Here is a 16202-nt window from a genome sequence, read left to right on the forward strand (position 1 = left end):
TATCAGACTTCTCTTTAGCCGTTTCATTGTTGCTCGAGAAGGTGTTCCAGCTGGTCTTTGCGTGGAGAATTACGTGCTTGTTAGGCTCGTTAGATAGTAAAATTGTTTCTGTACGAGGAGAGAAATAAGAGGAACATTTGTGGTGATATAAGAGATTATCTTTGTAAGTTGGATCTAATAATTTGAAAAATTTATACGAAACAGTTTAATAGTTTTAGTGTAATAGTTTTAGTCTGTGATCTTTTGGTTATAATTTCAAGTTCAGTGTTTCTTACGTGTGATAATTTCTAATTTTACGAAACTTTGCAAAAGTTCGTATGAAATGGGTTTCGTACAGATCGTAATAAGTTTCATTAAATGGTTAATTAAATTATATAATTCAGCAAGAAAAGCTTTTAGCGTATTCGTCTTCTTGGAACAAAATTAATATTCGTTGATGAAACTTCGATAGGAATTCGAATAATGTAAAACGTTATATTTCGAAATCTATCTCATATACAATTATGAAAAATATAAAAAGAAATAGATGATGAAGTAGATAAAGAAACAAGCTAAACTATAAGCAAAAGGTGTATTTCAATTAATTTGTCATTAATCATATTAATTTCTAAATTGTTTAATAGCCACAGATATTTATCTATCATTTTTCTATTACATGAGAGTCTTTCGTATCGAGGTAATAAATGCAGGTTAGATTTGTTTGGGTTTGACTGTGATGAATATTCAACGACGTAGTAATGAATTATGTATGAATGATACGAGGAATGAATTTCGAGTACGTAGAAATTTCAATACATCGCTTATACATTACGACACATTATGTATAAGCATTGCAGTGTGTTTTCTACAGAACAATTTTATATCATTTCACTATTTTGGAAAATTCCTTTCGGAAAACTCGTTCTATAGAGACTATACATATTGAAATAAACTCACTATATACAGATACATACTAAATGAAAGAAATAAACTTTAAATAAATATATTTCATTAATCAAAACAAATTGAATATCGAGCAATCGACCTAATAAAACGAAAGAATAATTTTTCTCGAAATCCATATCTGCTTACGTACGATACTACGTGACCCATAGATCGAACACGAGTGATCTATGGATCGTTCGGGATGCACGATCTAATCTTTGCCGAGTCCAATTCTTGGACCACGAACGAAACATTCCCATCTACGAAACCTAAACGACGACACACGGTACACTTGCCGTGGCTGACTTTCTAATTCATCATCCAGAATTATTCCACGCAATATGAGCGTCGGTGAAACGGATTTGCATTGTTAATCGAAAAATCGAAACGATCACGTAGCGTACACGCGGCTCCCTCGCAGCTACAGACGAAAAGTATCGATTATTGCTCGTGATCATGAAGAAACGATATCTCTTGTCATTACCTATCGAACTTATTGCCAATAAGAATCGTCGACCTCGTTCCTACTCTTCGACGAGGAATCGAATTTAATTCGTGCCTGTATATTCGATTGACCATTACTTTCTATCCATGCAGATTGTTCTGTCGGAGAACGGGTAATCAATCGCGAGTGCAATCCGGATAAAGCTCGACCTCGCGCGATCGATCGAAAAATTCGCGGGATTTCTGCAGGAGAGGAGAAAACTCGGCTTTCTATTTCATTAGCTATTGCAAGGAGCGAATTTTCCTCGGGCAAGTAGGCAAGTTTTCTTTGCAGCAGTGACATACGTAATTATTGGGCATTTTATATAACTTCCGTGGGATGTGTAATTATGTAACATTCGTTCGATTTGTTGCTATTCTTTCACTTGCCAACTGGTGGAATTTGACGAATATCTTTGTAATAGAGGCTGACGAAGATTTCGATGGAAGAATAGATTCGTTCGTGTCCTTGAACGTAAAAGTTATTATCAGAAGATTGTCCTAAGTTCAATATTCTATCAAAAGAAGCTGGAAGTGAATGCTCGTAAAACTAACAATGTTTCATTTGACAAGGAACACGAAAATTTATTGCCACGTAGGTATATATTTACTGTAAAACGGAACTGGACGAACTGTAGACAAAATAAAAAATATGGCTGCCTATTTAGTTACTCTTCTTTCCTGCAATATTCAGAAAATTTAATTACCACCATAAAAATACATTTTGAAATGAATAAACACTACCATTGGGTTCGTAGCTAACCTGTAGTTATATTACAGGTTAAATCGCACCATAAACATTTCCTGTCCGGTTTACAGCTACGACCCTCTCATGGTCGCGCTCTATCTGGAGCATGGAATAATTGCCCTGTATACCGTCCCTGGTTTCGTTCCAGTTTTTCATCTATCGACCATACACGGGGCATTGGCTCGTCGTTGACAACGTCATCCGTACTCGGCTTTAAGGGTCGATTAAGCGATTATCCCTCCCTGGATCGGTACGCGTCGGATTATCCGCTTCCTGGTTTCATTTAACACCGATTACCCGTCTTTCCACCGTGAAATTTATTAAATTTTCACTCTTTTTATGTAAATTAGTTTTTATACTTTAATGCATATCGATATTGATAACGTACCTGACGCATCTATATGTTAGAATCTCCTACGAAATTTAGATAAGGTAAGGCTAGAATTCTTTGGATCAAGTTAACCGGCTATAAGCGTGTTCATAAATAAGTAACTCGAGAATTTTGCACTCTCCTCGTAAACAATTTTTCTCGTAATTCGCTAAATTCTATTACGAGCCATTCTTAAGCGACCCACATTCGAAGTAGATTATTCAAGTCGATATTATCGGCGTGATAAACGGTGAAATATATCGTGTACATCGACAGTTCGACTATCGCAGCTTCAAGCTTATTCTATTCTATTTTTACCATCGAATCAATTAGATACAGACTTCAGTTGTATTTTTAACGATTCAAAAAGTACATAAATAATATGTATACATTGGGTGGAAAATGTTTCAATCGCGTTCTAGATTTTAGATCTATTTTTACGTGGAAAGTCAACTTCTACCCGTTCGCGCGATACTTTCGCTCGCAACCTTGTGCCTTTATAAGCCAAGAAAACAGAATTTTTCTTAACTCGTTGAAGCGTTCGTAGAAACGAAAGGGTAAATACCCGTAATCACGAGTCAATGAAGTTTCTTCTCTCTCGCTAATCGACGTCATCACGTGTATTATCTACGGTACAGTTCACTGAATATCGTAAATCGATCGATTCACATTGTCAGTGACCGTATCACGAAGAAGGGATGAGAAAACTGGACATTATAGATGTAAAAGAGGTGGTTGGGTGGTTCTAAACGAGGGTCCGGAACGGTGTCATGGGACACGCGACATAGAGGCCTACGGCGACACTCGAGTTTCTCTAATCCGGTTGATCAATCAGTTCCAGCAGAGTAATTTCGTGATATATGTAGTTAATCGGTTAGGAACGCGGTGTTTTTCCAGCGATATATCTTCCAGCTGGACGGAATAATTCTGGCCCGATTAACGAGTAACGCGGAATCGTAAATTTCGGTTTTATAAACTGTTGGCGCTTTTCGATCGAGCCTAGCGACTCGTTTGATCTCTTCCTGAGATCCTTACGGTATATAATCCGCGGTTATGTCGACGCTTGAAATACGGTTCGATCGTGAAAGAATTTCAAAGATTTATCGACTGCTGAAGCATCGAGGAAGATAGGGCGGACTGCGTAAATCTGGCTTTTTCCCGTACACGTCTTATTACGCGAAAAATAAATAACACCGATACTTCCTTAACCTGATTCTTTGAATTAAAGCTGAATAATGTTCGAGCATACGTAGCGCCTATTACTGATTATTCAGAAATGTGAAACGAACGAAGATAGAAATAGAAACTATAGAACGAAGAATTAGACTGAGAAATTGTCGCTATGACGATTTATGAATCAAATATTTGGTTCCTTTATATCTTTCCGCATAATTATCTTACGGTAATCGCTTCATATAATTTCTGAATACATTTTGCTGGAATAAAACGAAGAAAATAATTTCGACTGACTTTCAAACTCGAATACTCCACTCTTTTATGTATATTTTATTTTAAAAAAGTGCTATGTCATGAACTTTTACCAACACGCATTTTTATACGAAGAAAATGATTAACATATTAATGCTATATCATACTGTATTATATCATTTAATGTTATAATAATATTATACGTACTTATACTTATACTTGTACGAGCAATTTTCAAGTATCCGAACTAGAAACTGTGACAAGGAACAACAACTACGATATGATCTAAAACTTACAGAGTTAAGACAGCATATATCTCTAACGAACCACCCTGTGTAACTGCTAGAAACCATCGTGAAAAATGAAAAGAAAGTATGGAAAAATCGTCAACATCGAACTACTCAGCTATTAACGCACTCCACTTCCTTCGAAATCTTTGCAAGATTTATCGAATATTGTTCCCGAAGCTAGATTCGCGGAGATAACTGTTTCGACTGGTATTCAAGAACGCATAGATCGTCGACGGGACAGGACTTTCATCCACTTTCTTGTCTAACACCATCCATCAAGCCTTCTAATTACAGCTCTTGAACATTGACCGAGAACGGCGTTAAACACTATCTACGCCCGTTCGCGGCCTTCCGTTCCGTGAAAAACGAACGAGAACCGACGCTCGTAACATTGTTCCGAAGAAACATGCCGCTCTTGCAACCGCGTTTCGTATTGTTAGAGACCACGCGCCCATAGAACGAGAGGAGAAAAGCCAGGACGCGTGTAGTTAGCCAAGAGACCTGCAGGATGTCGTTATATCTCAATCGTCCGCGAGGTTCGCTCGAGATTTCCTCCGCGATAAAAGTTCGTAAAAGTTAATGTTGCGATCGTAATCACCTGCCACAAAGAAAATCGCGAAGCGGAAGTCGAGCTCTACGTTCGTGCTTCCTGTCGACGATTTTTAAATGGATCGTTGGAGATTTTACGAGAAGGTACATTACGTATTGATGCAAACTTTCGTGTATAGTAATTTTTGTACGATCTTATTCGGAAATAAAGAATTCATAGATCATAGAATCAGCCTTTAAATTTTCGTAAAAATTTTACACGAATATTTGCAACGGAGAAAGCAAAGATTCCCGATAGACGGAAAAGACACGTTTCTATTAATTTTGGAATTTATATTATATTATATTTGAACTGGTCTTTCAGCGCTTGGAATCTTTATAAATGTAAAACAGTAAATGGTAAAAAAATGCGCGCTAGAAACCTATCTTTTTTAACTATTGTATAATTGGCACTTACGGTTATAATTTGAGATATAATCTACGCTACGATAGAAAGTCCGAAATGTTAAAATAAATTGTTTTACCACTTGCAACATTTTATACTATATTTTATATGGAATTTATTTATGTATTTTTCCATGACGAAAAGGTCATTATATCTTACCTTCCACGTATATTTCCTTATCACACCGCCTATTAATTACGTTTAGCACGATAATACTGCATCTCATGTAGAAAAAAAGAAGGAATCGCCCCTCGAAACCTAGGAGTTAGATAACCACGTTGCATAACCACACACTCGCAGCTATTAAATCATCGGCAAAGGGAACACGATCTTTATTACTATTTCATAAATCATTCACCGTCCACATAAATATTTCTCCATTTTCTACCACCCGTATACGTTCATGAAAAAAAGGAAAACAAATCGAAATCCGGCAGACCTTGCTCCAAGCACGTACACTCCATTCACCGGAACAAGCTGTTTCCTCAACAGACTCGTACCGAATCAACTCTTCCTCCTCCAAACATCTACCGCCCACGTAACCCAGCCAAGTTCCAACGAAATCTACGTGCAATGCCCGAAAAGGGCGCCTGCTTAGCGCGGACACGCTGACTTCGCCATTTTCCACGTAACATCGTTTAACGTGAAATTCTGGTTAAAAGAAGTAAAGAAAGAAGAGGAAGAAGCAAAACTTCGTGCGAAAATAATCGAGCACCATTGAACTTGAACTGTGGTTCAAAGATTCCAGGGAAATGTCTTGATCCACTAGCAACAATTAATTATTTTGTTGACACTCGAGCTAAAGTTAATAATTAATATTCAAAATTATATTATTCGATCTTGAATCCTCTCTGAACAGCATTCGTCTGTTAACGTAACACACGTATCATTAACAGTTGCTGTTCTGAAAGCAATGGACCAGCGTAGCATATATTTCCGCGATTCGTCTAACGGTTACAGCTATTACTCGAAATAGCCTCGACGCGTAGAAAAATTTCACGCTGTTTTACGATCGTCGACGATCTAGTCCAAATGGTCAGCCAGACAAACGCACCACATTAATTAAAGTAGCTTTATCCGGATCTCTAGGGCAAGGAAAAGCTATCGCGACACACCTGCTTGGATTTTTCCGCGGGCGGATATCCGTGGCGTCTCTCGCACACTGCTACACGGCAATTATTATAGCAAGATAGCCTGCATGAGTTATGAGAGAGATCTGCATTCTCTTCTCGATCCTCCCCATAGGCTCTATTTCATATCGAGTGCTTAAATCTCCGCCCTCCACTCCTGCCGCGTCCACGTCTTGTCTTTCCTTCTCGTTGCGCGTATTTCTGTAACCGACGCTGGAATACGCCCTCGAGAGATCGACTCGCTATCGTAGCTAGGCGCCATCGTATTTCTGGGATGTGCTCTTGTCGTTGAGATTACATTTAAGAAGGGAAAGAGTCCAATCGTTCGAGTTCGATTTCGATCATTTTTCGTAAAGTTACGTCCGATGGAATATACATGTGAGATATTGTCTAATTGCTATTTTGACAAATTGGACAAGTTTCCTTTGTTCCACGTTCGCAAATTTCTCACGTATAGATAATTAGAGCACGTTACTGCATCGCAATTACTAAGATCCTTTCTATATCTTTCATAATTATGCTTTAGAATCGTGAATTAAATTTATCCTTCAATTAACGCCTAACATCGATGTTCTACGTTCTTTCTATACTCGTAGTTAAATCTCATAAAAAAAGGAAGAAAAAAGGGAAGAAATATACTCGAATCGCGAGAACAGGCCACGAGGATATCTCCTAATCTTAAATTGCGAAGAAGCGTTTCATGAAATCTTCGATGGAAACAACTCCGACAAAATTCAATTAAACGAAACGATCACGCGACGCCATTAACGACGCTGCCAGATCTCCGAGGAGAATCGAAAACACGAACAGGAAACGGTTCGTCAAAGGCGGTCGCGAGAGTCGAGGAAATTAGCTTAAACAACCTCTGAGGAAAGCTGCATGAGAGGCTTCTCTGTATATATATATATGTGTATACGCGAGATCTACGTCGCGGCGGGAGAATCGTAAATTGATTGTGCCGGCGAACAGGTAGGCAAGACTTAACGTAATACATTCGTCAGAAAGCAAGAAGGTGAAATCGAGCGATCTCTATTATTTAGCCAAGTGAAAACCGAGACTAAGTCTTGGATGTCTTTCTCTCTTTCTGTTTCACCAACCATTGTAAATCATGGCCTATTATACGCGCAAACGCGTGCATCGGTCATCACCAAGTGAACGTGGGATTCCCTATAACCGGCTGACGCGAATACGACAGCTGATAATTGTTTTAGAGCGCGCTTCTTCGTGCATATCGCGATACAAGTGTCTGATACCGATATAGGAATCCTTGCGTGTGAACGCTGTGTCCAACTGAAGACACTATACTGAGTACACCATAAGATCATAAGTATGAGGACATCAACTCGTTACATTTATCGGAAGACTCCATCAAATTTTACTTTACTTGGTACTTTATGATATAAGACGCATACGAGAGATACGAAATGATAGATGGAGACGAAATAACAGTAAAACAATAGCAAATTTCTACTTTACTTGATATTCGACGCTATAAGTCACGTATTATGCGAATAAAGTAACTGATTCGTAACGAAATAGCTAAAAATTACAACAATAGTCCTGATACTTACAGCCAGCAGTGTGTCTGACGCTTACAGAAAACTTACGGCAGCGGTAACGCGAGTCAGCCGAAAATATTGACGTTACGATACACGTTGGAATGCATTGTTTTCGAAATTTCTGTACATAACTGCTAGCGCAAATTCATCGAGCACAGGGTTATAATCGAATGTACCGAGATTACAGGGCTGCGCTTTTCGTTTTCTCGATTCTCACGATCCGCGAGACGATTCGTGTCCGAATGATGAAAGTGGTTGTTGAACGTGTATCACTACGTAGATTGCAGCTACGCAATACGAAAAGCCTCACGTAACCCCATGCGAGTTGTTTTCGAGGGACGCGAATGGCGGCGCGCCTATAGTAGCGCGATTAACAAAAGCGATCTATTAAATGGGCCATTGTGCTGTCCGGAGATGTGAATGACACGGCGCACCGCCACGGGGAAATTAAATTCTCTACCGCACACCGGCGAGATTCGCCGGCCACTGATTGAAATAATACACGCTACGGATAACATTCATCGCTATGGGCGATTTACTATGGGTTCATGAGCCTAGGATTCAAAGATCGCAGGTGAAAGATTCTGATTTTGTGAACTTATCGCCCGGGATAATTCGTTTGCCAGTGCAAGAGATCACAGAATATCGAAAACATCGGACAAGTATTACATTAACCCTCGCATATTGAGTAACCTCGAAAAGTATTTAGTTAAAAGTAATCGTGTAGTTTTCGATTTGGATTATGTTCTATCGGTTTCCGAGAAAAAGTTTGGAAAATCGTAAACGAAAGGTTGTAACTTAATGGAGGTTCAGCTTGAGTTTCGATTTGCATTAAATTGTACGCGTACGGAAAGCAGATTTGAACTTCTTCAGAATATCGCGCTATTTTTTGATAAAAAAAAACGTAGGTTCGTCGAGTATCTAATGAGGAACTAGTACTGTGTAACTTATGGTACTCATCCTGTGTAAAATTACCTACTTGTTTTATAAGCTGTGTTCCTAGTTATCGCAAGCTCAAGAACGTAATCCCAATTTATCCTTGTCGTCTGTCCTATCTCTGCACAACTCGTCCACTAAGAAAATTACATCTACTTTATACATCACGTAGCAGCTTCAATGAAATTACATATGTTCCTCTCATCATTACAAATCCATTCAACCTCACAATCAGAATCACAATCGTTCGGCAACATTAATCCCTAAATTAGTAACTGCTTAGTAACTTCTAAGAAATGAACACATGTCATGTACACGTAGAAATCCTTCGTAATTTCGATTTTTCATTGTAAATGAATCACGTTCAAAATGTTAAACAGGAACACGTTAGGGTATAATCATTAAAATCAAGGTACACGTTGAACGAAATAAGTTACGACCTTACGGATCTCTTGTACTCCCATAACACGTTTGAAATCTCTCATTCTGAGGGATTTAAAAACTACTTGGGCGAAAAAACGAGAAGGTATGCAGGAGAGTAAAAATGCAAGGGAACGAATCTTGTTGAAAATCTTGTCGTTGTCCCGGCACGACTCTCGGTATGCATAGCTTAAAGGGGAACTGGAACTCGCAGTAAGGAGTCTAAGATAATCACGTTTATACGACGGTCCGCATTCCGAGAATTCGATACTCTACTACGGGGAAGAAGTTGTTCCATGCTATCCGGAGCCGTTTTCACGATCGTTCAATTTGTACTCGCGGCCAGCAATGATCGCTCTCTGAACCGAGCTGTGAAAAAGAAGCAGGTATAATCTCGCCATCTCTCGATCATACGATTCAGATTCCACTTTGTTACGAATTCTTGGAAGAGTTGGAGTTTACAACGAGAAGATTTTTTAATATCGGTTGTACGATTGTCTGAGATAGACTTTGCTAAAAGCCATACATTTAAGGATGAGAATGAAATTAAAATTTAGAGAATTAGAATTAGAGAAAAATATGGTACAAAAGTTTTTTAGAAACTGAATATTATAAATATTAATTAATAGTTGACAAGCGTAGTGAATTGTTTTGGAGTGTATAATTGCTTGATATTACTATCAATGTTAGGGCGATAGAAAGCGATCCTATGACCAGTTACGAATCAAAATTACCTAACATCCGCTAAGTGAGAGTTGATACGTGTGAAAAGTTCGACGAAATCGATGACAACTCGAATATGACAAGAAAGTGCTATTAATCGATTTGAAGATTTTTAGTACAGGAAATTACAAGAAATTACACGAAATCAATAGGAATGGAAAGAAATAAAAAATATTACCAAATATTCAATTAACTATCCTACCATTATCGAAAATATGATTGAAAATTACTAATAAAACTCGACATTTTATCTTAATTTTATTTACGACCGTACGCTCCAAGTTTCATTAAAATTCCATCATCGAGATGTTACATTGTATGATTAAAATATCGGGAAAAATGCTTCCAATATACCTTCCTTCGAATCGACGGTACAATTGCAAAGATCCGACCGTCTACAGTGATTTTTTCCGATGGAGACGATACACGTTCCGTGCCATTAAAAGGTAATCTCGTATTACCACGACAAAAAGCGGAGCATTGACGGACTGTAGTCTGGCAAGGCAGAAATACAAAGTAACGTTAGTACGTGTAATAAAGTAATCATCCGATCCAAGAAAGAGCAAAAAGCAGCGCGGGCAAGCTGTTATCCCTGCATATGCTTGAACCGCGATGGAGAATATTACAAAGTGCGGTCGAGTTGAAAGTAACGAGAGAAAAGCCGGCGATGGCTCGATTTTCGAACAACGCGTGGCAAGAAAGAGAAGACGGTTACGAAAGATGAGCAAAGAGCGAAGAAGAAAGGGAAAAAAGAGCGACTTACCGCTGGTTGAGCTGTACTCGCCGATGTATCGCCTCGTCAAATACCGCACTACTACGGCTGAAAGGAAAAACGAGATGTTAAACGTGCGAAACATTTTTCACCAGGAAAATACCAAAGCAATCAAAACGATGGACACGCTGTATCGTTTATCTTAAATAAAAGCAGCTCGTAATATATAGGAATTTCTTACTATTTATAGTAATTAATTAATGATACTAAGTGTGATAGAAAGTTTCATTTATAGCGCAGCATTTCCTGAACTTTTTTGGGATCTTTTGTTAAGTAAGTAAGATACCTTTTTTCTCTTTATACTGAGAACATTTGAAGAAACGTTTGTTATTTTGATTGCTTCGGTAGAAGTATGTATATATAAGTTAATTGTTATGTAATTTTAAATAATTTGATAATAAAGAATGGCGCGTGATTTAAATTATCACAATCTATTTAATTGTTGTCACGTGTTGTTGAATATTCAAATTAACTTATAATGAGAAAATGAGAAAATTAAAATATTCTAAAATTGCTAGCTTCGGTTTTCAATCAGCTTTTTGTTACGTTTATTCGATTTGATAAAATCGGAGGTGACGCGATTTCATAGTAATTTAAATATATTTTAATCAAAGTTGTCGTCGGTATCAGGCTGAATGAAAGTGTCAGTCGTTCGTTTCTTAGTTTTAACAGGAACTGGTTTATATAAGTGAAAAGCGACTAATTAACTTCTCTGTTTGACCATATCGTATCTTTACGCATTTTTTCTGAAGCATTTCGATCTTATATTATAAAAACGAAACAGTGTAGTTTCCAAGGCACTAAATTCTAAATAATAGATCTTTCGATCTGCTACTTATATCACGCGATATAGAATAAAACTTTCATGATCGATAAAATTCTCCTTTAATGACACTAAATACGATACCTCAACATTAAATCTATATACGGTTTTACGTAATTACCTTGTTTGATAAATTTAGCTAAAAACTTGCAAATTAGAGATAAGAATGTACAAGAAACTTAGTCTTAACGTCTGCATCGATATACTTTACCAGGACGTGGTCGAAAAATATCTGTTACATATATTTACATCAATAATTAACGCACTTTTCCTGTCTAAACAAGTTAATTGACATCGATAAATTTGACAAGTGTATCACAGTCATTAGAAAGTTACCTGTTAGCACGTACACCGACCATCATACTCGCTATTAAAGGAAATTACAGAAACTCTCTAAGTTTACATTACTAAAATATAATTCATTCAATTGTTTCTTGCGAACTTTTTAATTTCAGATAAGAGTTCGTTTTTATTTTCCTTGCGTTATAATACAAGTCCCACGCTTTAGTCATCGATAATTCTAATCTGAACGTAATTTAAACCTTAGAGCGTTGTAATCACTTGCGACTCAACCGTTTGATCATTTGATACCATTTGATGAGAAACTACTTGATAAAAATACACATAAATCGATACTATTCATTCTTCGGCCGCTGTCCCTTCATAATCACGTTGTTTCACTCACGCCCTATCGATTCGATTCCCCTCATCCCTATCAAAGCAATGCTGCGAAACAAGCAATAACCGCAACCATATTTATACCGACAGAGATAGTAAATAATAATTCGCTCGTCGCCTCGAACGCCTTCAAAGTGGAGGCAAATTAAATTGGTAAGACTCGGGGGAGGATCGGTATATTCACGCTTGGTGGCTTAATTGAATTTTTGCGGATCCTCCGCGAGTGTGTGCGGGGGCGTTCGAAGAGTCAGAAAACAGACGGCGTAGAACGAGGATCGTACGTCATTAGCCGCGATAAAAGTATTCTCTTAAGCCAAGCCACCACACCTCCTGTCGACAGCTCGCCGAGAGACGCGGAGAAACCCGCCGAGTCGTTCCTCGTGTACCTTTCCGTTTGAACCCTACAATTTCGCGCGGACCAAGGATCGCGCGCCATCCTATCGATACGTAATTACACGGCTATAACGACCTAGCACCTCGAAAAATAAGCCAGCCGGCCAAAGATCGAACAGGTATAACGAGGCCGAAAAGATCCACTTGGTAATTTTAGCTGAAGTTGGTAGAAAAATTTCGCGCCAACCCCCGCAGCGCTCTATTTCGAGGCGGTTTATTTTCCAACGCGTACGATTTTGCGAAAATAACGAAGCTTCGTGAGCATTAGCGGTCGTTATTCTCGAGCTCTGGATTCGTATCGAGAAAATGGCTTCTGATGTTCGCGCGGATCAGACTAGTGGAAGAATGGTGGCTCTAAGATTCGATAAACACAGTAGAACTGCGTTTATCTGAACTTGTTGGGAGACAGTTTATATAACTCGAGCTTAGTCACGTTCCTCGCTAGTTATTATTTTTCGTTTACATAATAGAAGCTCGTGTTCCGATACGTGGATCCAGTCGATAAAGATTCAGTTGATCGGACAGTAAATGAATTTCTGTCTCGATAAATGGAATTCTATCGTATGAGACGCTCCTTTTTTTAACCTACGTGTTCTCCATTCAACTTCTACCATTATGGATCTCATCAATTTCACGAAACTCGAATTAAACGCGAGATGCATAAAACTTGAATATGTCGAGAGAGTTGCAATATTTAACACCATTCCAGATGGTACCGTTAACGACAGTGAACTTGTACCATTAAAGATAGTGAACTTATGTTGGAAATTGTTCTGCTCTAACGAAAGTATCTTCGAGTCCTTCTCTTCCATTACATACTTCATCAACTTCATGGGACCAGTTTGTGGCTGAAGTACAAGGTAGCGAAATAAGGTAAAAAATTAATATATGTATCAAATGTCTTGCAGCGATTAATACGTAAATACGTGTAACTAATCGCCTACTACATCATGTCGCTAACCATGATACATGATAACGATGAACAATGTGGAATCCTGAATTACAAGCTTTCCATACTACAGAAAATCTCTAGTATTGCGTATTACAACTTTCAACAACTAAATTCAGATTTACTCTTCTTAAATAATATCTTAAACCTGTTCCCCTCGCTTTTTATTCAGCTAACTTTCTTCCAAATTTTGAGATACTTTATCCATGAGAAACGATGGAACATACAAAAAGCAATACGATTACTAAAACAAAATGCAATAAAACTTCGTTTATCCGACACGGTCGGCGGACAAGACGCTTCGGATAACTGGACCAGTCTGATAATGTCGGATAATAAGAGTCTGCTAGTTCTTCCTCCCTTTGCAGCTTATCATTCGCATAATCGGAGTTAATTTCCATATAACTGGATTTTCCTAAGCTGAAATTTGTAAATAAGGCAAGAATCTTTATTCGCATAAGCGCGTATAGGTCGTCGCGTAGCCTGGGATCGGTTAATAAATGTCCAGAACCACATTCGATAAATCGGGCATTGTGATGACATCAGTTCGGATAAATGCAGTTCCACTGTATTTAAAAATTATTTATATTTCAATATAGTCTATTGAAACATAATTTTCAATAAGAAACGTAGTTCCGTGGAGAACAGCAGAGTGAAAATAAAATCTCTTTGTTCTTACCCAAAGGTTCTCCACTCGTTCCCAAGCTTTACAGGTCTTATCAACTTTGCGAAACCAGTTGGCAAAGGGAGTACAGCAAGGCGAAGCGAACCAGTTGGTTCGACTTCGCGAATCAACGGAACACGATGTTCGCGGTGCTCCAGGGACTCTCTTCCTCGAGTCCGCGAGTAACCACAGCGACAGATTTATAAACGGTGTATATACGAGAACTCGACGAGAGCACGGAGCCTGCACCGATCTATGTACTCAATAAGTCTTCGAGGGTCGAACCGAGAGGATAGGCACGTCGACGACATGTTAAAGTTCCCTCGTACGTTTTGCGAAGTAACGAAGAAATTTATGAAACGAAGTACGTATCCTCCAGCTTACACGCATACATCCGTACAGATACATATATTTCTACGTTTATAACTTGGTGGACGATTGTACGAGCATAGAATTTAATGACGTTTCCTGTACATCGCGCGACCATTAATTATCGTTATTACGTGTTTAACGCGAGTTTTTCCAGTTTCACTGGAGACCGGTGTAAAACACAGGGAAACGAAACCAACTTCCTCCCTTTGGTTTCACCACTCTGTAAATTCTCTCTTAACCGCGAAGTACATATACGTACACGTGACCTTCTTCTCGTTTAGGAGTTATCGCTTCTCGTTAATCTGCAATTAACCCTTTCGTTGCGAAAATCATAGGTATGCAGTATATGGCCCGCATTTATGTCATAGAACCGAAACACGAAATTACACGTATCGGTAATACATCATTTTCTTATCTACGTGTCTGATAGAAATTTCGCAAAAGTTCTCCAAAATTGCGCGACTTTTAATTCGCATAGCACAACGTAGGATTACGTGACCAATCCGAAAATCCAAAACGTACGCAGTGTCCAAATTCTCGAGTACTACGATTCAAGGCCACACGTGAAAAACATAACAAACCACATTTCTCGTCTTTCATAAGAGAGCAATTTCAAAGTTGTCTATCATCTTATCGGCTAATTATACATCGAAATTCCTTTTCCATCTGATTTTGGAATTAAATATATATTACTTTCGTCAGCTGTTCAAACATTTAAAAAATACTAGTACTTGACTACTGTAGATATTTACGCAATTTGATCTTTTTTCAAAAAGCTTATATCTACGAATCTATTTCACGTGAAAATACTCTTCAGTCATCGAGCGACATAAAGTTCAGAGAATCAAGAAAGATGGATATGCTTCTTTGTTGCGATCTTCAGTTGTCTGGCGTTTCAGTGAATTTGTTTAACGATATGCATTATCGTGCACCGTGCAGCGCATAACGCCTTATTTACGAGCGCGTCTGCGATTTAACTTCGATAAAGGCCCCGTTGACGCGTTCAATTCAGCCGGTGTGCACGCGAACGATGCCAACCATATTCACCTCTGTCCCCTCGGCGACACAGTCCCGCAACAATGCGACACGAGGGGAGGAGAGGCCAGCCACGCGCGTTTTGCACTCTCGCGCGTGTACACTGTACACGGATACTGGGATGTACAGGCGCCATAAATTTCCCGTTCACGGCGGTGAACTTCTTCGTATCTTGATACCACTTGTGTCTCGGGTTTCCCTCGGCTCTGAACTTTCGTCGACGGCTAGAGAGTTTAACACGTATTTTCGTTCGACACAAAGGTACAAATTGCGAACGGCTCGCAAATGTCAGCTCCAGCCACCAGGGTTCCCCGGCTAGAGCCGCGCACCGTGTGCCACTTCGCTCGTAGAGGCGTGTTTTACGGCACGAACGAGCCAGTAGTTTGGTTTTACTCCTTCGGCCACAGTGGTGTATACAACTTTTGTATCACTTCCATGTATTTCACGATTGTCAGACTGAAAATCATGTTGGTCTAAGCCATGGTCTTGACAGTTCGAATTCAAATCACGC

General features: G+C 38.8%; 1 protein-coding gene across 3 annotated transcripts in view; it reads right to left on the minus strand.

Moving 5' to 3' along the window:
• The window catches only part of LOC139990713 (ras-related and estrogen-regulated growth inhibitor), an 85029-nt gene that overhangs the window by 57622 nt on the left and 11205 nt on the right, over positions 1–16202 (minus strand). For 2 of the 3 annotated variants that reach the window (XM_072010176.1, XM_072010177.1), the window contains one exon: positions 10769–10825. The exons of the other annotated variant lie outside the window; for it this stretch is intronic. In XM_072010176.1, the coding sequence (XP_071866277.1) occupies positions 10769–10825 (57 nt within the window). The remainder of the gene's footprint in view (positions 1–10768; positions 10826–16202) is intronic. 3 annotated transcript variants of the gene reach the window in all.

This window comes from Bombus fervidus, chromosome 9 (assembly GCF_041682495.2).
Source record: "Bombus fervidus isolate BK054 chromosome 9, iyBomFerv1, whole genome shotgun sequence".
Taxonomy (NCBI): Eukaryota; Metazoa; Arthropoda; class Insecta; order Hymenoptera; family Apidae; genus Bombus; species Bombus fervidus.